We start from the raw sequence: 26,435 nt of genomic DNA, 5'->3' as shown, positions 1-26,435 counted from the left end.
CAAAAAAAAAAAAAAAAATCATTAAAAATCAACTAAAACATCCCTGCATTTAGACCAAAGTGTGGCAGTGTACAAACTAAACAGTTAAATAAGAGAAACCCTACAACATAGTAAGTTTACCATCAAACATGAATTTGTTCTATTGTTACAGTGCTATTAGCTGGAACACGCATGTTCCTCAACTATATGTTACTTTTGAATCATCTCTCACTTAAAAATGTTTATAATGCAGGCATTCTTTGTAATATATGGCTGCAAATATATGTTAAGTGTCAAAACTTAAGCAATCATTTCTTTAATCAAAACATCCACGTTCATCTAAGCAACACTGTGTACTTCTGAAAGGATGCAAGAGTTGCAAACAGATAATTACCAAGATTTGCTACAGCTGTGTATCCACCTGATAAAAGAATAATGGGTCATAATCCCATATTCTGGAATGTCCTGAGGTATAAGGGATAATGCACACTGAGGTGTCCCAGTAGAGCAGTATAACGGATGAGGCAGTGAACTCCATGAAGTAATACATGGAGCTCTCTCTGTCAAGTCCACCAGGCAAAACACTGAATGAATTTTTCACCCAATCTTCTACATAGTATTCATTTTCAGGAAATGGCGTCAACCTGAGCTTTGGTATGGCCACTCAGAACAGAAAGATCTCAAGGTAATGGTTGTGTGGTTTCCTCCAGGAAAAAATCTTCTACTCAATGTAAAAAAAGAACTACATAGTCACTAGCGTGGTTTTGGAATCACGGGTTTTTGGGCTTAATGCAGCAAAACACTACAAACTTTAATCTTCACAGTTTTAATAGTCTGGGCTTTAGTTTTTTAAAGTCTGGGCTTGTCTGTAACTGCACAAAAAGTAATTAGAACCAATAAAGTTTGACTCAAATCAAATCTAAGTAGACTCTCAAATAAAATGTAGCCTTTGATGAATATATTCAAGTATCCAAGCCATTTCTCTTTGAAGTACAAATACTACTGCCAGAAGGTGATAATCACTTTTCCTCTCCACAGGAAGAGACATTTTCATTGAATGTTTTGCCTTAATAACTTGAGAAATAACTGGGTCTGGACTGAGGCATGATTGTAACGGTAGCTAACAAGTTAGTTAACTTGCTAGCTTGATAAAACAAAAAACAGGCAGCCTGTAAGTGAGGCTCTATTTGCTAATATTGCTTGATAAAAGTTCTGTTTCGTATTAAAAAAATACCTTAGGAGCTAAAAGTGTCTGAAAATGTCAACACAGCACCTAAATATTATTTAAGACTTTGACATTAACATAGTACTGAACTTATTTTTTGTTAACCAGAAGTAAACATTTTCAAAAACATAACAAAAAAACATAAAAAAAAACAAACAAAAAAAATATTTTGGATATTATAGTGTTTGGAATGAATACACATTTAGAATATAATAGTGTTTGGACTGTTTGTCCTTACATCTCCAGTGTCTATTTCAGCCATAGAAGTGCATTTGCAAAACAGTGACAGAGACTTTTACTGTCCTCCATAAACAAATAACAGATACAATAATTTATAATAATGTATGCTTAGAATGCTTTCACCTATATTTTCAGGGCCTACATAAAAAGTTGCATTAACTATATATTCACTTTGAAGATATGACCAAGTGCTCTGAACAGTACTGAGAGAAGACACTGAGGGGCGCCACTTCCTTAGACATGATTTCACTCTGAATGTTCAGAGTACATCTATGGAGCCAGGAATGGTCATCTTCAAATCATAACCTATATAAATGAAATAAAATTAACAATATATAGTATTTTAAAATTCCTAACAAATAGCAAGCATGTGAAGCGTTTAAGATAGATGGCCATATATACACATATTAATGTATTAATAACCAAATTATAATAAGTAAATAAGTTAATAATAAATATGAGTATTTTGATTTAAATGTTACACACAACTATTGAGGTTTTATGGAAAAACAAGTCAGCAACTTCCACTGTCTGGCAAATGCAACATTTGTCTGGTTAAAAAGTACATCATTTTTAGTACTTTACTGTTACATCACTCATTTGGTGAGAGGCTTCCATCATTCAACCCATTCCCGTTCTCTGAGGATGAACTCTCTCTTTTCTCAGAAACAATGTCCTGGAAGTTTTGGAGTTCTTTAGTCTCAAGGGACCGTGAAACACCCTGTTCCTCTAGCTGGCTTAACAGCCTCACTTTCTTTTTAGGGGGATGTTTCAAGGTCCCCAATCGCTCTTTAACTTTGTATTCCAGGGTGCTGTGTGGAATGCCGTAGATCGTTTGGGCTTTAGACACACTCATTTTCCCACCCATCACCACCACAATCGCCTCCTCCAGCAGCTCAGTGTTGTACTGTCGGTATCTCCCGCGTTTCTTCCTTGGCTGTTTGTTACCTAGGTCCGACTCTGAATCCAGGGGATAGTTTCCCCCCAAGGCTTGGCGGTCGGTGTCGTAAGGCCAGTATTCCTTCTCCGAACCTGAGCCATCAAAACCTCCACTGCTCTTTTTCTGAATCTGCCTGGGCAGAATGGAACGAAGCTTCTTTCCCAGACCATTATCACAAAGTGAACCTGAATACTCTGTGGACAGAGAGTCCCAAGATGGGTCTGTTCCTGTGGCCAAAACTCGCACCTGGGGAATCTTGAGGTCAAAAGATGAATGAGAAAGGGAGAGGCTATCTTGGCAGGCCTCCTGGAGGTTTCCTTTACCATAGGCCAGTGACTTTGAGAAAAGCCCAGCAGCTTCCAATAACCTGGGTATGTCTTTAAGATGCTCACTAGCCTCACTGTTGGTTTTGAGTTTGAGGAGGGCCCCAAAATGAGTTTTGGAATTCCAGGAGGCAGATCCATTGCTGAAGAGGTCAGTGGGTCTGGAGCTGTGGTTATGGCTGAGAGGTGACTCTGGGTCGCTCTCCAGACCGACCTCCTCTTTGATGTGCAGCGAGTATGCGAGAGGCGAAGGAGGCTTATAACGGGTGGAGTGGCCGATATTCTCCCTCCTCCTCCCATCCTGTAGGCGCCTCATAAACAGTCCGACTTGTCCGTCCGCTCTCAAGGATCGCCTGATTGGATGGAAGGAAATTGGGTGTAAGCAGAGCTTGCACAGTGCCTTTTCTCTTTTCTAAAGGAGGATGGGTTGGGGAGGGGAGGATGTTGGCCACTCCTTTATTATATGACCTTGCTTTGGTAACATCACTATCTTTTAGAATAACGGACTGTGTGGTTGTGTGTGTGTCTTTTAAGAACAAAAAAGGCTCAAGTTTGACAATTTTTTTATTTGCTTTCTTGACGATTGTTTACAAATTTTGCATCAACATAAGAGATAAGAAACAAAACGGAAAAGAAAGGGCAAAGAAACCAAGAAAATAAAACCAAAGAAAAGGAATATACTGAGTACATAAAGGTTTTTGTATTCCAGTGGCTCAAAAAGCATAGCCAGAAAGAGGAGGGTGGGGGTAATTGTCATTGCTGTAAGGCAGCTTGGCATGTAGCTGTTAAGCAGGGCACAATAACTATGAAATACAAAATGACTAAAGCAAGTCATAGCTCTTGACATTTTGTGTGTGACGTTACCACTGAACAAGCACAGCAATAAAAGAGTAAGCCAGCAGAGGGTTGTTGTGTGTACCAAACTCAAAGCCCGATTGACTGAGTGTGACCACGGAAAGAAATTTAGCGAGAAATAAAATCGTATATGATAGTTAAAGAATTCCAAAATAATTAAGATATGTATTATTATTATTATTATTATTATTATTATTATTATTATTGTAAGTTAATCTCTGATAGAGACATTGGCATGGACATTGTCTGGGGCCAAAGGACTGTGGTCAGCTCTGATTCTGTGCTGAATCTGAACACAGTGCTGATGCTGATCTTACAAAAAAAAAAAAAAAAACCCAACTATCCCTTTTAGAATCTAAATCTCTTAATTCTATTTTCTAAAGTCAGTGTTCTATAAAGCTTAATGTGGATAGTTTTTATGTAGATATCAAAATGAAGCAATGTGCATGCTGCACATAATATTCAATGTAAGATAAAAATCAGAGGCATCTTTATTGAGTTAGGAATGATCACTTTTAGATCCTATCAGCTCTAAAAGCGGCAGAAGTAGAGAATGCAAAGCCACTGAAATTATTACATATCAGCCTCAAGCACGGATGCACTTTAGAGTTAAACAATATCAAGATGCTTTGCAAGAAAAACAAAACATAATCAAAATACAAAATAAAATACTAAATATTATTTAGCTAAAGATATTGAGATACAATTCATTTTTGTCCGTAGAGAATACAATTAAAATTGGAAACAATCCTTTAGATTTGCATGAATGTTTTTCAAGGGTATGTATATTGTCAAGGATTTAGTATTTGTTATTATGCTCTACAGGAATGATAGGCATGATTGTCGATTGAAAGCATGCATGATATGCAAACTACCCATATTACCGACATGGTAACAGAAATACAGGCAATGTTTATGTTTTGTTATTAAAACAACCAAAATGCAGTCTCTCCTTTGGAGACGAACACGACGTGCAACTGTGAAAGAATTCAATTTAACACCTCTACTACTGAATGACTCCAGTGTCGAGAATCTCTGGAATGATAATAAGGCCTCACTTAAAATAAAAAAATGTATATTGACTTTCCACTGCATTTGTGCAGGGCTTCAGTCCTCAAGGAGCAGATTCTTAAGGTTTTGTTTATTCTGGAATCTATTACAGTCGTCTGCAGTTATAAAATTAGATTTTTTGACAGAAGATGTTACAAATTACTCACCTTGCATATAGATGCAAGACTATTACTGAGGCTACAAGTCCTGTAGTGAATCATAGATCATCAGACAAGACGGTGCCTTGCCAGACAATAATGAACAGAAACCAAAAACGAGGGCCAGCTAACAGAATCATTTTAAGCCACAATAGCTCTCACAAACAAACTAACAAGATGCTGCTCATTCAGTCCCCAGCTGGCAATACCAGTGAACTGTCAGACAAAAATGAACAGCTGACAGCTGCATAAACCTATAGTCTGCAAGGTGATTAATCTTAAAAAGGCAGCATGATACAAAACGGGCTCCACGTCATCTTCCAGGATGCAATGGAGTAAGGTTTGAGAGAAGAATCAAAGAGCAGAAACACATTAAAAGATTCTTCTTTCATGTTGCTTTGTGGCAGAAAACATTTCTGTTAGCATGACCCTGTTTGTTGCTGTTCATTTTCATCAAGCCACCAGATGGCTGAGAGATCTCTAATTTCTGGACTCTAATTTTCAAGCCTCAGCTAACATCCATGCTTTGACCTCATGACAAGTAACTTGAACCATCCTATGTCAAAAAAAATCCAACCTATCACTTAAATTTTGCTTTTTATTTTTATGGTTTTTCTAGACTATAATGTAACATATCCACAGAACACAAAACATTGCTGCTTAAGAACTGGAAACCAACGAGAAAAAGATAAAGAAACTTATCTTACCCTTTGACTGTGGTTGTGGTTGGAGAAAGGCATGGACTACGGAATGGCAGGCTGCTGCTACAGCGATTCTTTTTGATAGACAAGTCAAGGACTCCTTCTGTTAAAAAAGGCAGGTAACAACATTAAGATTAAATGTTAAGTTTATACTGTGCTGTTGCACTGGTCAGTCTTGAATAAGCTGCTCTGTTACCGATGTGTTTAAGTTCACACTACCTTGTTCACTGGGCTCAGCCAGGGGCTTCTTGATTGTGAGGTCAAGAGGAGCATCCTGGTCAGCCATGAGGAGCTTGCTGAGGACGGGGTTCTGGTTGTGTGCAGGCCCAGCTAAGGTGGCAGCAGGGCTGGTAGGAGGAGCTCCTGAGAGCAAGGGTGGGGTCGGCAGGCTTTGGTCAGAGTGTGGCTGGGGATCTGAGCAACTGTCCTGAGGGGAGCTGGTTTTTGAGGTATATTCGGCAGCAAACTGTCGGATCATTCTCTGAAGGATCTCTCGAGCCACTACTGGAATGTGTGGGTCTGAGAAACTTGGCACATCTGTCAAGAAAAGAAAAATGCAATTGTTACATCTGCATTCCTTTACTGAGCTATAAGTAATCATTGTTAAACATTCACAGCCACATTGTAAGATTATTTTAAGAATAAAAACCCATGTGGTACCCCTCCTTTCAAAAAAAAAAACACATACATGCTTAAGTCATTTTCCACAGGCCACAATTAACATTTAAATAAAAGCCTACTAAGCTCATTAGTGTCACAACAATGCAAATTACTGATGCGCTTGGACTACTTAATCACTGAGACATCACGACCCACCTTTTCTGCTGAGGACTGCATTGAGAAATTCCTCAGCTTGTTGCTCTAGTCTGCTGATTGTGGTCTGATCTTTAACCAGGAGAGGTTTGGGTGAATCTTCAAGCCCCTCGTTGCTTAAGCCAATTAAGTGTTCCTGTTAAATGACAAAACTGTTTAGGCAGGATACATTGATACATCATTTAAGTAAGAAGTAATTCTGTGTGGCAACCCTAATGGATTAGTAAGCAAAGGCACATTTAATGCACTCTTAACATCCATTCAACCATACATCATCTACGAGACAGACAGATAAAAGTCCTGCGGTACTCCTGACATTATAGCTTCGTCTGGATTGTGATCTTTATCATATAACCTGTGCTCTTCTGCCAAAGTTATGGTTTGAAAGCATTAAGGCCACAAAATAAAACAATTTAAAAAGAAAGCTACTTTTACAATGTAATTCTGAGACATTACTAAAATGTAAACAAATAAATACAGAAAACAAGAAATCTTACCTTTACTTTGTCTCGTCTCAAACAGCAGAATAGACAATTTTCATCAAATGACCAGTCAGACACTGCTACAGGCTCTAAGTCTGTGGACGCAAAACAGATAACAAGCAATGAAATACATTGCTCTGACAAAAATCTTTGTTTTTTAGTGTTTCTTAACAACAAGTCTATTTTTACTTGATAAGTAATATTTAACAATATATTCAAAGTAACCATTTTGTGTCAGAAAAAACAATGTTTGTTTCTTCTTAACAAAACTGACAACAAAATAAAATCACACACCAAAACATAAAAGCTCTTCTTAAGCCTGACTGACCTACATATAGTACATTTTGCTTAAACATTCTGTATTTTTCTTAATTATCATGAATACAATCTGACCTAAACCTCCTAAATTCAGTTTGAATCTGACTATAATATCACAGAATGTGTTATTCTTCAGTGCACAACTGAATGACAATTGTGCTTCACAGCAGAAAAGGAGTGAATAAATGAAATGAATAGCATTAATGAGTGAGCCACAATAAAAGTGTTTTGATTTGTTTTAATGAGACTGACTGAATCAAGAATTTATTGATTCGGTTCAACTCCATTTTCAGCAGTCGCCCTCCCCAACTGCTATTGTGGAAAGTCTACTTAGACTTTAACAGTCCTCTCATTGCAAATGTAATGAAAACCCATATAATGCCCACTATTGTCTCAGTAACATAATGCATCGTAAAAATGTCTGTAGGACACTGTAGACTTTTACACTGGCCATGCGCCATCCAAAACACCAACTTGGTAGGAACACAAGGCATCTTCTCTTCTGCAGCCAGAGGGGCAGTCTTGTAGAGAAGAGTGAATGTAGAGGGGTACCAGATGGTACAATGAAGCAGCATTGTCATATTGACCAGATAACAGATTACACTCAAACCACAAAATTCTCATTCATGTCAGAATACTCTTCTATGTTAACCTCATTGCCAATATTTTGATAAGAAATCTGCTGTGCTTAACTGGCCTGTGAAATTTCTTACCCTTAAATAATTTGAGGTCTTCTACCAGCTCTGGACCAAACAGCCCTTCGAGAATGCTCTCAAAACCTGAGGAAAGACATGACATTCAATAAATATGCAGTTGTCAATAGTCGTCATACAACAGCAAACTGAACGTTTACATTTTGACCAAACAGTGGTTACGATTTACTCTTAATTAGTGCTCAAACCAACATAGCTTTAAAATGTATCACTGTTTTAAGAAAACCAAATCTGCCCAGGGGCCCAAATCAAATGTTTTGTACTCAAGAAGAAGAAAAAAAAATCAGTTAAGAATCTGTACAGTATTCTGTACATAATTGACATTTCACGTGAAAACGTAAAACCAGGCTCATCTTTGCCTTTCTATTTCATCTTGACAACCCCCGTAAGCAACCTTCTGCTTCTGTTAAAACACATATTATCAGCTTTCACCCCAGGTTTTCACTTCAACAGTAAATACATGCACTCCATCCTCCTGTTGCCAAGCAACTGAAGCACCTACAGAGTTGGGAATGCTTGCATGTTGTAACATTAAAAAGAAACAGCCAGAACAAGACTGTGATGCTGTCAAAGTATCCTATACAATTTTGTAGAATCAAGTACCAATTAAAAAGGGTCATAAATTCAACCAAAAACAAATCCACACAATCCCCTGACAGTTTTTAACACTCTACACTTAAGGAACTTACAAAACGCTGTCTGCAATAGAAGGAAATCCTATACCATGTATATAAGCTGAGGAGAAAAGCTTATATGCATTACTGACAGGGATAGTGGTATCCTTCAGTCCCAGCTGTTTGTAAGATATAGTGCGTTAGGCTGCACAGGACTTCACTTAACAGTGCATTAACACAATATGCAATGTCGGCTGACTGCCGCAGGGTCAATATAACCAATTCAAAACCACTACATGCATTAAATCAAGCGCTAAAGAGGTCAGAGGTAACATCTGTCCTCTGAACCAAATCTCAAATGAGTGTACACTATTCCAAATCTTCTAGGGCACTAAAAGGGCATAAAAAAGTCATGAATAAAACCATTCTGGCGAGAAATACATACAACAGCAGTAATGTTAAAAAGCCATGTAAAATATTAGTACCACTGAAAATTAAAAATCTTAAGAGCCTATATGAAAATGTGTTAAGTTCATCATCCAACAACACATCACAGTAAAGGCCTACTTACAGTATGTCTTCACAGATGAGAACAAGTGGGAAAATTATCAGCCCTTATCATCCACTCTCTTTCTTAACTCACAGTGAATTCAATCAAAAGCTGTCATCTGTTAAAATGCCCTCTCTGCTTCCCTACAAATCCCCACCCACTTTTCAACAGCCAAACATAAAGAGGGAAAAGGGGGTGGGGGGTGAAGTGGTGAAACACAGCCTTGCCTATAGCTGCAGCGTGACTCTGTTTCTGGGTTAGTGCACAGGACTTCAGCTGAAGCTATCCAATCCTATTTCTGAAATATTTCAGAGGCAGGGGGAGAAAAGTAGGTCATCCACTTTCGTTTGACAGAGCAGCACCATGACATCAAACTACTCTTCAGGAATTCAGTTTAGGGCATTTAAAACTGTGTCATACTGTAACGACTCGACTTTGAGGCAATATTAGCACACCAAACTGGCATAGTTTGGTGTAGAGACTGATGAAGAGAGCCCTTTCATTTGGGGACCAGCAACTTAAATTTAGAAGAGCAAGCTTCCTATGTGTGCAATGGATAAAATATTGATAGCGTGTACAGCTGTCTTGCAAGCTCTACAAAATAAATGAGTGTATAAAACAGTAAATAATGGCCACAGTCAAAATGCACAATAACCCACAATATAGTGATGTTTTAGTGCATTTTTATTCTAATCTGTAGTTACTACACTAACTTTTGGGTGCAGGAAAAACACAGCAATGTTCAGCTTTTAAGGTGAAGTTAGGATTTTCCTGTTTAAAAGTAACTTTTACCAATTAATTAGGTTGAAGAGGGAATTAGGCCATAATGAAGACACTGCTACACATATCTGGTTTGAGGTAAAGTGATCAGATAGCCTCCAGATACAATAATAAGCACTGGGTATAGAGGTACAAAGTGATAATGAGAAAAAGAAAAAAGGAGCCCAGTATTATGTGCCACTGGGCTTAATACCTAATAATACTGAAAATTATCGACGACTAATGAAAAGAAATCAGGTTAAAAAGGTTGGAAATCTTCATTCATTGCCAAAATGGGAAAAAACATGCCTACAGGCCAAATTGCAGTGACAGCATGTCATTGAAGCTCATTAGAAGATTTAGTCCTTTTATCCAGAAATATTAGTAACCATCATATCGCCTGATTTTTCTCTTTTTAAAACTATAGGACAGAGTTAGTCATTCATGTCACTCATCCAGCGATCTAAGAGGAGTATGACGATTCAAGACCATTTTGCTATTTACAGCCTTTGTTGGCTTGTTTTTATTTACTCCAAACACATACTGCAGCTTGCCTCAAGGCAATTTAGAGTGAAGGCGCATCTTAATTCTGATAGAGGTATACTGAAATGAAAAATGAAATAACATACAGAGAGGCTCTGCTGAAATTCAAAGAGAATTCAACTTTGGTCACAAACACTTTTGGTCACGAACACCTAAAAATAAGTAACAAGGTTCCATTTATCCAGCAAGGCTGAAACTAACATCACCGCTGTTATTTCACATTCAGTATAGTAAAGCATTAAAATCTCAAACAAAAAACTAATAGTCCATTTAAAATATGAAATTAAAACCATATTAATTAACTGAATTGAGTTTATTTAAGGGGAATATTTCAAACCAAACCATAACTCATGACCATATCTTTTAAGTGCAATATTAATAAAACAGTTCAATGCAGTTTCCTTTTTATTCATCAAACAATTCCACTTATTATCCTCTTCTATGATCAGGGATCCTTATTAACACGGTATTGACAAATGTGTCATCATTTTGACACTTTAACAATTAATTTAAGAGTATATTCTCTCAGCCAGATTTTTTTACCCACCAACTTGTCTGAGGCAAACTTGGCTACAAGGAACAAACAAAAAAAGGAACAAGCAGGACTATGTGATAGCACTCAAGCACCTGAGAAACCTGCCCTACATTAGGGCATCCCTGCAAGAGACTAGCTTTCAACCAGTGCTTTCCATGCAGGAAACCTGCTGACAGGAGAGAAATTCCTCTTGGCCAAGTGAAATTTTCAGACTTATCTTATCTATTCTGAAAGGGGTCTAACCAAAAAGAGATAGGAGGAGAGGAAAGGCTGGAGTGTGTGACACCCCCGTCCTTCCTACCAGCACTTATAGAAATCCCACAGATCTAGGACCTAAATCCTAACCTTGTTAGCTGTACATCACTGAGAACAGCACATAATGTGAGATAAAACCCTCTTCACTGCTTATTTCTGGCACTATGTGCTTCGTGGGTACTGCGCTGCTTGGTAGTGTAGCTAAGAAAATCCTACACAAAGACGTGACTCAATGTAAACATTTATAAACATGTAACCTGATTTTCCAGTGTCAACGCTTGAAGCACCATGTGACTGTTGATACAGCCTATAACCATTGTGCAGTTACGCAGTTCAATGCCAGGTGGTGATAGCGGGAGGATGCAACGCTGAAAGATGCGCAGAGCTGCTGGTTCTGAAAGTACTTTAAACATTGCTAGCTGTTAGCTCACTTTGTTACATAGCTCCAGAAGTTGTTTTTTTTCCTCCCCACTATGCAATAAGGTTTCATTTTTGATAATGACCTCACTGTTACCTAATTTGAAATCACAGGTTCCCCTGGATAAATATTCAATTCTATAGTTTCAATTGTTCAACTAATTTCTGAGAAATCTTGAAATCAATAGTTTTGTTTTATCATATTCAGAATGCTTTGTAAGGAACACACTGTATCATAGTTGTAAAAAAATATCCAAAATTGTGTGAAAATGAAAAATAAATTGACTCAAGCCCCTGAATATATTAAGCAGGCTCTGCAGGAAAGCTCCTCTTCTGAAGAAGCATACTGGCAGCTTTAAACTGAAGAAGCACTGAAGTGCTACTGCTGCTTGTTAGATAGTGGAATAGCTGCAGAAACTCCTCCCCTCATACCTTTCCAACATCAGAGTGGGGCTGCATCCAACCATGTCTTTGACTTCTCAAAACTGAGCGTAGCCATTCCGAATTATAAACTATAAACACTTTCAATTTGTCATACGACCTAGTTTTGATCTGATCTGAACTACAAGCATTTTATCTATTCTTTAGTATGAAGCCTGTATGCCTGGTAGGCACCAGAATGACAACGTATACATAAAAACACCTGTACAAGTATGACAGACTTGGACATGATTTCCGACCAAGTCTGAGATTCCTATAATCTATCAACAGAATAAATGTCTGAATTTATATTTCAACGATTGAAGGATCACAAGACAAGACATCATGTTAAAATGATAACATTTAGTTTAATGGTCGAACTGCAGTGCTCTTCTCATTGGATGACCCACCCTTCCCTTTGCTGCTCTAGTGCTGCTGAGGGTGCACAGCGCTGCATCAACCCCCACTCAACCCATCCCCCACCGTGACTACTGTACACATACTACAACTCAACGAAGGAGTGACCAAGGCTAACAGAGCAGGAGCTTCCCTAAGCTCAAATCAGTGTGCAACCAAAATAAACTGTGCTAAATCTCTCATATTTGGCTACAACCTTTCCTTTACAACACTTTCATCTTCTACGACTGCACACATCATCTTTTAATCTTTAATTTAATCCATATTCAGATTGTGATGCTGATGATGGTGTAATTTTGCATGATTTTGCATCTCAAGCACTGAGATGCCTGAGCAAAGCTCTATGAAGATGTAAAATAGGGGTGAACACGAGTGCAGACTGAGATGACAATGTTGCACAAATTAGTCGAGCTACAATTCATGACTGTTTTCATCCAAAGCCAAACCATCACATTGAGACCAAGCCTAATGCCTAACAAGCTACAAAGCATGTGCTGTTGCCTTCCACGCTATCCATAAAAAAAAAAAAAAAAAAAAAAAAATCACAGTAGGTCAACAGACAGGCTTACACATTACACGGACATGAGCAAAGTAGCGCTTGAAATCTCATTTGTCTACTACACATTGTGTTCATTACAAGCAATATACAATTGGATCAGGCTATGCAGCGGGAGATGAGGTGGCAGCTTTGAGCAACATCTACAGCAAAAAAACACACTCCATGAATACTTAATGTGATATGATGCAAACTGACAGTCAAATGGTGTAATGCTGCACAGAGCATAACTTTGAATAACAAATACAAGACCACCATGATTTGAGGCAAATAGAAAAGAGGGAGCACGCACAACTGTGTACACTCAAGCAAACACACAGTCAAAGACAGTGCATTTCATACAAAACCATTAAAGCTGTTGGTCATGTTTCGCAAAATGTCAACAAACCTCAGCCAGCTCCATTTGCAAATTAGGAAAATGTAGGCCAAAAGCCCATCAGAAGGGGCACACTGGAACAGAAAATGGGCCATGCAAAAGTTTAAATTATGAATCAGACAATCTGGCTGATGTCGATATTTGCTTGTTATTTGTTTGAGCAAATCCTTAATCCCACTCACCCACATGTCAAACGCAAATATGAATAACTCACATTCCAAACATTTTCAGATGTTAGCTGGTGCTGTTCCAGTCCAAATTTTCCTAAATCTAGACAAAACACACATTTTCAGCCACACAGTTTGCATATGGGGGCTGATGGACCATGAACACATGTATAGGCAAACATACAGACAATTGTTGCTGCTGTTCTATGGGACAATTGTCCTTGTCTCTGGCCTGCAGTTTTACTGCTCACATTAAATACACAAAGACAAAATGTCCATTTCAGCGTCAGCAGGGTGGTGGTGGCATGCAGCCCTCTCCACCAAAAAGCCAAACAGAAGTATGTCCTTGTTGTCATGGACAGAATATGCCATTCTGCAGCCAGCAGACTGATGCTGTTGTCATGTACTCTGGAGCTTCACAATTATAGCCTGAACACAAGGGACATTTGTCAATCATAAAGGGAGAAGTGACCAACTGAACAGTCTTGGGTTTGGAGCTAGTGACCGGTCAGAAAGCTATTATTCTCTCTACATTTTGTTTTCAATAATGAGCACACAGCCTACCTAGTATTGTAGCTTCTTCTGGACCAGTCCACACTGATAGCTCACCTAATACATTATTAACACTGATGGTACACACTAAGAATCCAAGGTAAAATAGGCGGTGCCAACATTCATCTGTGCAGTTATTGCCCTACTCAGTGTCCGAAATTAACTTTTTGACTCACCTGCCAAGTGGAATGGTAGATGAAAAAAAATCCACCGGCCAAGCATATTTTTACCTAAAATTTTAAGGTAGAAAATTAAATTGCATTTTTAACATTAGCTCGCAGCAGATTGAAGACAGGTGACAGTTTAGCAGAGAGCTGTGATGTCGAGTGGCTGATGTCCCATAATGTTACAGACATTTATACAGTAGAGACATAGTTGTAAATAATTTAGATTTTGCTGATTTGCTATGGATAATAAGCAGTTCCATAGTTTCGTTGCAGTATGTTTAATTAGGACCAATAATGATAGCAATCAGCCCTGGTTTCTGATAGGTTAAAATGTAAAACATACTGCATGTGCTTGTTAGATAGTTTGGTTGAAGCTATGGAGCCTTGACAGCACACTAATCTCTGACCATGTTTGCCATGTACATGCTTATTGTTCTTGCCATGCTTACTATACTTATCATGCTTGTGTAGTGTGTTTTTATTTTGTACTTTAAAGGCCTAAACACACTGGAAGTGTCTGACGCGCGCGTTTTGAAGTACACCTATTGTTTTTAATGGCCGAACAAGCACTGGAAACATCATGACGCGCGTCAAACTGCCTTGACGCGCCTACTCCAGCGATGGTCGAGCAAGGAGAGCTAGCAGTAGTGAGAACAAAACCTCTGAATGACAGAAATAAAACGTTATATTCTGATTATTTCACAGCAGTCAGGTTTTAAGGCATAAATAAATAACCATCAAACAGTCAACAGATTTACTGTGGACACAAACGCTCTTAGTTTCAGTTTCATTATCATCTTCTGCATTTCTCCTTTTCATTCAGTCATTACATCCAACTAATGCAGCAGTTAATACAAAATGACAAATCTGTGTTGGTTCTGTGGTGTTGGAATTTCAAATCTGATGCTTGCAGTGCGCCATAGGAGCATCAATTGACACACATCATCTGACGCGTGTCAATTATCGCTCCCAGTGCGTTTGGGCCTTAAGAAGAAAGTTTTCCATAAACGATTGAAACGAAGATCATACTATTGGAGTTTTATTGAAGCATGCGTCAACTATATGCTTGGACTCTGCAGCTTTAGTGGGCATTTTCAAGAAATAGACTGAGCCACACTAACATGTATGGTAAACAGTGCCGTAAAACTAGGAGTGTTCAAGACAGTCTGCAGCTGGCGTTCCTGCCCCTCAGACCATCTCAAGCGCTCCTACAGTTTTGCGGCACTGTTTAGACATGCATAAAAAACACATATGTTGTGCATATCTACACTGTATAGGGACAAACATGAGTAATTTCCTCCGAGCCATCATGCCAGGTATTTTATTACATGACTATTTTGGTACAAACCGCCATAGTGGCGGAGAGCCTTCCGAGATTTATTCACCAAACAGAAAATCTACCCACGTTTGGTGCTTTGGTTAAACTAGTCTATGAGTGACAGTCACAAGCAGTGGGCTGTCAGATTTAGCTAGTCTTTATTATTTTGCTTCATTTGCTCTTTCTAATTAAGAATTTGGTATCTAACCAGCTCTAAATAAGCCACAAACTCAAAGTTTTAACATAAAACACCACATAAATTTTAAACAGATTTACACAGCTACTCCTTTAACACAAAGTCAAAAACTTAACTCACTCCTTGTACATACATTACATATTTCAACAAGACCCAAGCATGGCGGCCATTTTATGTGAGACTGATTGAATGTGACATTTTGAGATCAGCATCTTCAGAAGTAGTGTTCTGAGTTTTAAATGAGTCGAAGTGCACTGTGGTATAAACGCTATTTCAAATTCTCTTTTACATTCTACCAAAAATCATGGCGTAAACACTGCATACATGCATGTTTGGGCATTAAATTTGTAAAATATATGGCATAAACTGCACAAATCTTTACTGGAGACACAGACTGACAATTGAATCAGTGGGTGTGTTTATCTATGTTTGCACTATTTCTTTAAGTTTTGATTTTATTTTACAAAAAAAAAAGTACAAAAACATTCTACTCAATCATTTTCAGTACTATTTAGAAAGAAATCATTATAAAAAACTAACAAACAAAATACAGCACACTGCAACAGAGACCACGGTGTCTATTTATGCTGTGAATTTTCAAAACTTTCTGAACACAGACGTGAGCAAATCATTTAGAAATGAAGATAGCTTGCAATTACGTTAATAGCTTTTGAGAGTATTTCAAGTAATTCCATTTTACACCAAAGACCTTTCTCATCTTAACTATTTTTGTAAATATATAAGCACAAACTATTTTAAAAAAAAAAAAAAGTACAAAGCAAAATAAAACATACAAACAAAAAATAAACAAATAAACGGGTAAGGAGATGTTGGGACATACTGGAGACAACTTGTTTACAGCACAAAAACACATCATATTCATTGATTTCCTTAAGATGATAATGGTAGGGAAATTATTTAGTCTATTATTTACACCCGAAGAATTATAAAATAAAATAGCCAGGTTCAATGGCACTAAAGTATTGTATCCCTTTACCCAATATGACTGAAATATGCTTACTTGCACCTTTAAAGAAAAGGTCAATTTCTCCATTACATAAATGTCCTTCATATTTTCAATAAAGTCTTGTAATACAGGCGGTTCAGGCTGTAACCATTCTCTTGTTATTGTTTTCTTACTTGCGCCGCTTCTTACACTCCGTTACTAAGGTCATGTTTGCAGGCAATTGGCCTTGGTATATCAAACCCAAACAGAATCTTGATATCAAGGACATTCTCTATAACCTTATGTATGTCCTGCCAAAAGGAATGAGTTACATTGCAGTCCCAAAAAATATGATAATGAGTGTCATTCACTAAACCACACTGTCGCCAGTATGTTGAGCCCTCTGAAAGATGTTTTTTCTGAGCTGGTGTAATAAAAAAAGCGTTATCACACTCTTCCAGCAGAATTCTCTGTACTTAAGAGAGCCGGTTGTTTGCCACTGGATTGTGCATACAGACCCCAGGCTGTATGCACTTTCTTTTCTATTAAAGCAAAAATAGGGATTCTGCAGCATGTTGCATTACTTAATGTGCCAGTACAGAAAACAATGTGTTCCATATTTCCCTATGAGATGGATAAAAGTGAGAATAACTCAAATACATTATCCAGTTTAAATATAGAACATAAAGAGCTAATTTGATAGTAAACATTGGGATAACCTGGCAACTCTCTCCTCCTCATTTGCTTCATCAATCTGTGTGTGATGGTGCTTAGCATCCACAGCGGCTGTTGCTATGTTACCGAGTCACAAGAAGGAGGGTGGCAAGGCATGGATTTAAAAATGGCTTCTACCTCTTCTTCAAGCATTTCTGTCGAAACTGAACAGTCCTAGGTTTGGCGTGTTTATAACCGCTGTCTTAAATTTGGACCAACTATCCATATGTATAGTGGAAGAGAATGAATACTCAGAGAATTACAAACTCTATCACTGATGGAGGAATATGTTATATCCATCAACAGTTTCAGGAAAACAGCCATAGTCAACAATCTTACAGCAGCAATGTCAATTTGTTTTACAAATTATTTCACATCACACGAGGCATGTCCTGCAATATCAAACACGGGTATAATACACAAACAGAGATCATGTAAATGAGTAGTAAATAAAGGATGGTAAAGAGAAAGTAACATTCATTTTCAGCTTCACAAGCTGCATAAGAGCTTCGTCTTAAATTGTTGCACATACAAGAGGGAAATAAGGGGAGAGTACGACAAAGCTTTTAAAGGAAAATTTGCTGCAGTTGATCTCCAGTACTGTTGTTGCTACTGATGTCTGTAATCACACATAATTTGGCAACAATAACTGTGGCTTTTATCTCTACTTTATCTTGTTTATAATGTACTCGCATCCTGTGTACTGAAGACGAACCAAATAGCAGGATATGCATGCATGAAGAGGAATGCTACACTTGTTTACAATAAATAATATGCTCAGCAGCAGGATATATGCCCTAGATAGCACATATACTGCACCACAGACCAATGAGGACACATGTGAGATGCAGTTAAATTAACTTGTGTAGCCAGTTTTATGTGGGGTACTTCAATCCTCCTAACCTGAGCATTTAAAGCTCTACCAGTCCTGACCCCTGCTGCAGGTTATGTGCTTGCTCCTAATATTATTTTTTTAGCAACAATAACACAAAATTATAGTTTAGCTTCCACCTCAATCCTCCAACCTACCCCACACAAATATACACAATACTAAGAGCTTCAAACCCTAGAAGCAACAAATAAAAACCGACACTGCGCTTTTTTAATTATGTGTTTTAAGGGGCCTCAGACACTAACAAACCTTAAAGGAGTTTATTAGTTTCCGTCGAAAATGGAAACTCCCACAGCAGCGGGGTCCCAGTCACTTCCTCATTGCAGTAATGCGCGCCCAGGAGAGATGAATTGAGAGAGGCAACTAAAGCTAAATGTTAACATCCACAACAGGCACACATCGCCCTCCCCCATCCAAAATACAGTATCATCATACGTGAACGCGCAAAGCAGGGTCTGCAGTTTGGCCGACGCAACGCATATAATTCCTGTGCGACACTCCCTTTAAAACAAGCACGGTGCCCTTTAAACAAACTAACGTTCCGCCAGTAGATAACTAAAGTCTACAATTCGTCTTTTGGAACAATAAAAACAGGAAGAACACCTGAGAAGTATTGCAAAATTGTCTCAAACTGCAACACTGAACTATCGGCTCAGACTAGCAGCCGGGAGAAGGAAACAGTTGAGGACAAAAAGTCGCTCGGAGATGCCCGAGTGAGTGCGGTAATAGATGGTTATTTACACCGATATCGGTCACACAGAGACGAAATTCAAACTGTAAAACCGTACCCTGTGTAGCTTGCATTCTCCTTACCTACACAGTGAATGAGTCTGTGTCGCCACGAGTCAAGTTCCTGCCGAAAGTCGCGCCTGTCGATTGTGCATTGCTGCCTTTTACACTGACTCGCCATTTTCTATCGTTCTTCTCTGTCTGGCGGGCACCCGCACGGAAAGAGGAAGCACTCTGCCTGTTGTGAACGCGCGCGCCCCACGTACAGGAAGAAATCTCTCCGGAGGGAAATGCTCACAGGTTTCTGTCACAAAGTCACCAAACCAGTCTAATTTAATTAGTGAATACACACGTCAGTAATTGGGTGAAGAAATATACACATAAATAAATATTCTATGACATTTGCCCGCCTCAATCAGAGTCAGAAGCAAGTTTATTGCCAAGTAGGTTTGCACATGCCTTAGTGTTGTGGTGCCTAACAGTGTAAAATATAGCCTACACAAAATTAAATAATCCTAAATAATATCAAAAAAAGTAATTTACCATTAAAAAAATATGTAAATATATTCAAAAGGGCCCACAGCTAAGACCCTGGCTTTATCTTAAATTATTTGGGGGCATAGTTACTAAATATTGCAGCAATCATTTTTGATTTCATATTTACTGGAATAGTTTGGTTATAACTGTCTGCGATTTACTTAACGTGTGTCTGGTTTTACATGTAGCAGTAGCCCAATTAGATTTTTAGGCACAGTAGCAATCTAGCTTTTCAGATATTAGTATGTAAACAGTAGCCACATGCACGAGTAATAAATAGTAATAAATGCTATCCTGGAAATATCACGTACTATTTAAGATATTTTGTAGGAGTTACACTAAAAGACAATCTTATGGCAAAGGAATGGCAAAAAAATATGTTTATATTGTGCACTTGCCTAGTGAAAACATTTTACCTGAGTCCTATACTTACCACTGACTGCATATAAAGTATATGGTGTTGACTGTGGTATAGTAAGAATAAGAACATACAAAGAATAATAACATAGGCTATTTTATACTTCACTAAAATATGCAGTATTATGGCTCACACATTACATATAATGTCGCCAAGGGAAAAAGCCAATTAAACTGTGGGCTGGTCTTGTCGGTTGTAGTGTTGAGCGCTTCAGGAAGCTTCAGAAAAAAATGGCTTTTATAAATATGTCTGCCACTCTCTCCAAGCTGTAGCACACCAGGCCAATCAGAGAAAGTTTTCAATGAGGGCCAACAACAGTCATGCAATGAAACAGCGCGGCGGTCAGGCTGCAATGATAGTGCTGCCTTCAAGTGCCGAAGTGCCGTCGGAATTGTTGGAATCCTGAGATGAAGCGCATCTACAGCGCATGAACGTGAACACCAACACAACAAAACAAAAAACACGGCTTGTAGAAAGGAAATAGGTTTACATATGAGCTCCGATGACTTGAGTTTTTATCACAGGGCATATGAACCGAGTTAAACTATGTGATTTTTAATTTCGTAGTAGGAATAGGCTATATGTCCCAGTTTATGTAGCTGTTGCAACACAGCAGCTCTTAATAATAAAACAAAGGTCACTAAAACGCTCTTTGCAGCAGATTTTCTTATCACTAGTGTGAGCAAGCGCACCTGGAGCCTGTGTGAATATCCTTTAAGACCTTTGAGCTCGGATGAAGGAGCTTACGAAGACCACCTGAATGCGGCATACGTTTCTCAGCTGGTGTTTTCATATATTTTTACGCCCCTCCGCTCTTGTACGGTGATTCCATGCTTCAGAGACGACAAACGTAGTGTACAGGTAGGCCTAAATTATAACATTATTAGGTGTTGTCGCTTTTCGTTCATAGTTGTGCTGCTAGAGGTTACAGTCGGTTTACATGGACCGTAGCTCTTATTCAGCAACATGTATCTAAAAGCGGCACTGATCGACACATATTGACAGCCATTCACAAGTTGGATATTTACAATAACGTCAGACACTGTTTCAGTCTTTGCGTGAACTGATGAATTATGTATTCAGTGGCGAGCGCTTGGGTAAAATTACACCTGACTGCCATTCTGTTTGAAAGCAAGACAGCCATTCAACATCATTTTCAAATGGGACCCATGCGACAAGCCTTTGTTTACGTCTGTTGTCATGCTCCTGTCACGTTTTCCAGTCTGTCCCTTTACAGAAGGCGTTTAACATCAGCCACCACCATACAACTGGGTTGACAGAGGATCTGGAGTAACTCGACCCACACTAAAAAAAAAAAAGTCAACTACAGTGACATTGCAACTACACTAAGGCTTTTCCCACAACATTTCTGACATTAATTTCCTCCCTATTTAAAAGCAGATGGCAGGAAAACCTTCTTCAGCTATGTAGCAATAGTGAATGCTGCATATCCTGCAAAATTATCCTGTTTTGTACTGTAACTAAACAAATTAAATACTTGTCACATGAGCCTGTAGGCTATGATACTGAGCCTGCATGTTTGTTCTCTTTCTTTATTCATTTCACCGATCAAAGGTGGTGCCAAATGATGTTTGTGTGTTCTTAAACCACATGCAGCCTGAGATCTGCTTTTATCAGCATTGTGCCATGAATACGCAGCTGGACTGGAGCATTATATAAGTAAATGATCAACAACTGTAACATTATGTCCTAAAGAGACAGTTCTCTGTTTCATGGACACTGGCGTGGATGTTGTCAGCACCCTCATGACAATCCCATTAGGGGAAAATTCTCTCTTCACTTGCTTCCCTCTAGTGAGGTCAGAGGTACTGGTCAGTTAAAGAATATCATCTTAGAGCTGGAAGAGACTTAGTGGTTTCCTCAAAGTCACCTCATAAGGGCAGATGCTTGCAGACACACACCCTTACTCTCTCTCAGCCTCTCTCCTCCCGAAAACTGTGGTGTGTTTTACTTTTAGATATAATCTGCCTGTCACCAATATAAATATGTTGTTTGGTTCTTTTGCCTTTTATAACAAGTGTGTTTGTTGAAAACAGGGGTGACATGACTCTGACCAGAGGATCTTTCACCTACGCCAGTGGAGAAGAGTACCATGGCGAGTGGAAAGAAGGCAAGATATTCCTTATTCTCAGTCATAAATTAACTTTGTCTGAAGCCTCACTGACTCACTGGAACCTTTTGAACTGCACACCTAGTCCTCATAATGTGTCTCCAAGGCATCATTTGTGTTAGTTATCAGCTGCGTGAAAGGGAATGATGAGACGCTGATAGATTGGGAAATATTTAGACATAAGTCTCCCTATATCCCTCAAAATTTATATTATTAGTTCTTATTAATAGTTGCAGGTGATTTTTCTAGCTTCCCTTATGCATGTTTTTACTTTCCTAAAGGAATAGGATTACACATAAATTTACATAAATCAAGCTTGACTCATATTTCTTGTATTAATAGATGGCCTCATGCACACTTGAAGCCAAATTGTGACCATATTTAATGGCCTGAGGAGAATGATGTGTGAATAACATGCTATCAGTCAGCCTCTGTGAGTAAGACTTGTGACATTATCTACAGTAATGACCCTCAGTCTCACTATGGGCTTGATGCTCATTAAATCATCAGTCCTGGATAAGAAGGTGTTTACAGTTGTCTTCATTTGGAAACTCTAGGCTACACAGACACAAACAAAGTACTGTTATTGATGTCGTCGTATTAGATAATGTTATTATGCGGAAGCTTGCAGAAACAAATGCAAATACCAGAGGGAGCAAGAATCTTCTGTTCATGAACCGGTATGGACATACTAAAAAGGGAAATCTGTTTGTAAAGAGGAAATATCAAAAATTTCCATTGTAGTAAAGATTATGAGGATGCTTGTGCTGCTTTAACTCTTGCTCAAACCCTCAGTGATGCTATAGTGACATGCAAGCTCAAGCTATTTAGTCAAATCCCAATTAGCTGGCATTGGCAACCCATGACGAACAGAGCCAGATTTAAAAGCTCTGGCTTTGTCAAATCTTCTGGATTAGACTTTGGACCTGTTTGGGGAATCTTAGAGAGGACTATGTCAGCTGCTGCAGTGAAACCAAATCAATGGAAACACCAGAAAAAAACATCATCCATTTTTTTTTTTGAATGTTGTCTTTTTTCACAAGTGGTTTGGTGATGATTTTTAGCTGCTGGAAGGCCAATGAAACACTGTCCACATCATTTTAACTTGTGCACCCTTCACCCACTTTCCCACCGTGGCAATTGAAGGTGCAAGCTAGATGTAGCAGAAACTTGTAGGTGTGCCCTCTGACATGATTATAAGCTTTAGTAATGGATCATAGGCTGCTAGAAGAGGAATGCAAGAACATTCCTTGACTGTTTTCACAGTCTGGATCCTAAAGTAGAAATCCCTGCTAAAAAATCTGCTGGATTAGAGTGCTGTAATTCCCACCGCACAGGAGGCAGATGGGACTCCTAATTCAGTGGTAAACCTTTAGCTGACAGAGAGGGGGGGAAGGATACTTAAATCCAGGCACGTACTGACTCGTGTGACATATGTAGTGGCTCTACGATACCAAGTGAATATAAAACCCTGAGCCGCATTGCAAGTTCAAATGCCACGCTCGATTGGTCGTCTCTTACAGTATGTTACGCACTATTACGAAAGAATAATCCGAAAGAGGCTAAGTGGTTAGATGAGGCATGATGACACTCGTGTAGATATGGTGTGCATCTGCAAATGGTATCAATCTCTTGTGTGTCCATCATCTGTTTGAAGTTTGAGCCATTACTCACTCTGATGTTGTGTGATTTTCCAGGTCGGAGGCATGGTGTTGGCCAGCTCAAGTTTCAGGACGGAACCTGCTACACAGGCCAGTTTGACAATGGACTCTTCCATGGCTCTGGCGTTCTGCTATTTACAGATGGATCCAGGTGTGTTAAGCAAGAGTGAGACGAAAGAAAGAAAGAAGATAAAGTTTGTCCTTAATTAGGTTATAAATGACACCGTGCCTTTATTAACCCTGCTCTTTTATTGCCAATGTCAGGTACGAAGGAGAATTTGCACAGGGAAAGTTTCAAGGCACAGGAATCTTCAGTCGTTACGATGGCATGAAGTTTGAAGGAGAATTCAAAGACGGACGTGTTGAGGGATATGGTAAGTCTGTCACACTAATGGATTAGCTCGGCCATCATGAGGTCAATATTGTCTCTCTTTCGTTGGTCATAATGCCCTGTGTCTGGTCTTCCAGGGCTATTGACTTTCCCAGACGGAGCTCATGGTGTCCCACGAAATGAAGGCTTGTTTCAAAACCACAAGCTGCAGAAGAGAGAGAAGTGTTCAGGAGTGGTGCAGCGGGCGCAGGCTTCAGCCACCAACGCTCGCAGTCTGGCACTTTGACTGTCGTGACCCTGGAGGAGAAACAGTCAGGGTTCCAGCACCTTCCAGGAGGGCCTCAGGGATGTGTACTTGTATACTCCCCTCCAGCTCTTCTCTCGCTGTCTTTCACTATTTTTTTCTGCATCTTTTTTGCTTAGCCTTCACAGTGACTTGGAATGCACATGCAATTTGACCAAACAATGGATTTCTGTAAGACTGATTTGAAATGCACAAAACCATGAAGCACACCTTTAACTTCACAAGTCATGTAAGCAGCAAATTCTGCTGTTTTTCTCTTGTTCTGAATATTGTACTCATAAACAGTGTCTTAGTGTTTTGCTTTAGAACAGTTAGCTTTCATTCACCAAACAACAGAATATGGGAGGCCTCTTTTTAGCATTTCGTTGCACATCTGGTACTTTAAAGAGGTTTTTTCCTGTATTAGCTGAGGAGGTGTAGTGTTGTAAGTCTGTATGGGGAAGACAATTAGCCACTAATTAGATATACTCACCTCAAAAAATGCTGCAATCCATCATGACAGAGAGTGCAACAGTGCTGCTGCAAACTGTATCATTCAAGGAATGCATTTTTTCCACTGGTGTTTGTCTTTTTAAAGATCAGTATTCACGTTTGCCTTAAAAATGTTTTGGTACAAAAGTACTATAGTTCAAGGGTGTCCGTCTGAAAATCGGATGACACAGATGACGTGCCCTCCCTTTCCCTTCTCCTCTGCATCATTTGCCCTAAAGTGTCTGTCATCCTAATGAATTCGAGGTCTGTTTGAAGATTGCCTTCACTCTGAGAGACACGTTGCTAAGCTGGTGCTGAGTTTCAGCTCCCATCACTCACGAGTCCAGCAGCTCTCCTCTAATAAACCTCCCACTCCCAGTGGAAATCATGGAGATTTAACTGGATACTTCTCTCATGCTTTCCCCTGTACAACCTGAAAAACCTGGTTGACTGGACATCCTCAAACTTGATAAATAATAATGATTAAATAGATTGTTTTAGGGACATAAATGAGGCAGCTGAATGAAAGAATTGATCAATCAGATATATCCTTAAAAGTACGTAATGCTAATGTATGTCTTTTTGTGAAGTGTATAGATATTTACTGTTGATGGTGTTTGCTCTGATCTATCAAATGCATCAAGACATAATCGTGTCATGAGAGGTACATAATGGTGTTACTTAGTCATTTAAAATTTTAAAAGACTTTAAATAATTTATTAACCTTTGTACAATCGCAACTAGTCTGTGATTACAGATAAATTCAGTGTACTTGAACAGTTAATAGGCCTTACAAAGCATTGTAGACGTGGCTTGTCTAGGGTTGCCTTCATGGAACTTCAACCAAAGACAATCAAATGATACTGTAGGTAAGGAAGCCTGGAGCAGTCAACATGAGCTACATATGTTATTTCTTACAGCTGAACAATAAAGACAAATCAATAAGGCTTTAGTGTGCAAGAAAAACAAAAAGAGTGAAGATCAAACTGGGAATTGATATGAGATTCTGTTGTAAATATTCCTGAAGTCTCTAGTCTGGATTATTGCAGTTACCAGTTTTCATTGTTGTCATATTCTATGAAGAAGAAAAAAAAATCAATACTCAATATTGTGAACCCATACTGTTGCTTGCTTTGAATACCCCCTTTGGAACGTCAGTATGCTGCAATCATAAAGATTGAAGATAACATTAGAGACAGAAATGCAGACCAGTGCATGGTCCAGTATCACCATCCACAAGCACACAATGGTACTAAAATCTTTGCTGTGTGTGCAAAGTGCGTAATATGCTGCATTTCAAATCATGTAATAGTATTTTTCTTTTCCACTATATCAGAGACAACGCCTGCTCAAGCCTCTTTTGCCTACACACTCCTGCCTGAGTGGAACTGTATACACCAGAATCACACATCCATTTCCAACTGGAAACAAATGGTGCTTTAAAAGCGTGCCTCTCCGGACTTTCACCTGCCTGGAAATATCATTGCCATGGTTACCTTTTTTTCAGTAACTATAATGTTGCTTTGAGTGCTCTTAGAGAAAACTACTGCATAGTATCCTCTCATTCTCCTGGAATAGGTCTGAGTATGTATCACATAGGTGGTAAACGGTTGATGTGTTTAATAAAACCTTGTGTTCAAAAAGAAACATGTTTTTCAGCAA

The 26,435-nt window shown here is 38.8% G+C and overlaps 2 protein-coding genes across 4 annotated transcripts in view; one reads left to right on the top strand and one right to left on the bottom strand.

Moving 5' to 3' along the window:
- Positions 1 to 19,371, bottom strand: part of LOC121911446 (ligand-dependent corepressor-like) — a 29,669-nt gene extending 10,298 nt beyond the window's left edge. Inside the window, exons 1-7 of one of the 2 annotated variants that reach the window (XM_042432934.1) lie at positions 19,005 to 19,371; positions 7,798 to 7,863; positions 6,782 to 6,861; positions 6,288 to 6,420; positions 5,691 to 6,008; positions 5,478 to 5,574; positions 30 to 3,060 (exon numbers count right to left, since the gene is read on the bottom strand). In XM_042432934.1, the coding sequence (XP_042288868.1) occupies positions 2,037 to 3,060; positions 5,478 to 5,574; positions 5,691 to 6,008; positions 6,288 to 6,420; positions 6,782 to 6,861; positions 7,798 to 7,863; positions 19,005 to 19,101 (1,815 nt within the window). In that variant the 5' untranslated portion in view covers positions 19,102 to 19,371 and the 3' untranslated portion in view covers positions 30 to 2,036. Of the gene's footprint in view, positions 1 to 29; positions 3,061 to 5,477; positions 5,575 to 5,690; positions 6,009 to 6,287; positions 6,421 to 6,781; positions 6,862 to 7,797; positions 7,864 to 19,004 lie in introns of those variants that run through there. The other variant, XM_042432932.1, reaches the window with a different exon arrangement.
- morn4 (MORN repeat containing 4) lies at positions 18,723 to 25,793 on the top strand. 2 transcript variants are annotated; one of them, XM_042432935.1, is made up of 5 exons: positions 18,723 to 18,904; positions 21,933 to 22,006; positions 23,704 to 23,818; positions 23,932 to 24,041; positions 24,136 to 25,793. In XM_042432935.1, exons 1-5 carry the CDS (start codon positions 18,897 to 18,899, stop codon positions 24,282 to 24,284), a joined length of 456 nt encoding a protein of 151 aa, XP_042288869.1. In that variant the 5' UTR covers positions 18,723 to 18,896; the 3' UTR covers positions 24,285 to 25,793. The 2 variants fall into 2 exon arrangements, with proteins under 2 accessions (XP_042288869.1, XP_042288870.1); XM_042432936.1 differs by lacking the exon at positions 18,723 to 18,904 and adding an exon at positions 20,600 to 20,736.
- Positions 25,794 to 26,435: the final 642 nt, after the last annotated feature.

This window comes from Thunnus maccoyii, chromosome 14 (genome assembly GCF_910596095.1).
Source record: "Thunnus maccoyii chromosome 14, fThuMac1.1, whole genome shotgun sequence".
Taxonomy (NCBI): Eukaryota; Metazoa; Chordata; class Actinopteri; order Scombriformes; family Scombridae; genus Thunnus; species Thunnus maccoyii.
Note: the sequence above shows the minus strand (reverse complement) of the source record. Positions and strands in the feature narration are given on the sequence as shown.

What these genes read in the sequence shown, in the direction of transcription:
- morn4 (XM_042432935.1), top strand. An exon ending in CTATTTACAGATGGATCCAG is followed by an intron (nt 23,819 to 23,931) that starts GTGTGTTAAGCA and finishes TGCCAATGTCAG; the next exon opens with GTACGAAGGAGAATTTGCAC. An exon ending in CGGACGTGTTGAGGGATATG is followed by an intron (nt 24,042 to 24,135) that starts GTAAGTCTGTCA and finishes CTGGTCTTCCAG; the next exon opens with GGCTATTGACTTTCCCAGAC.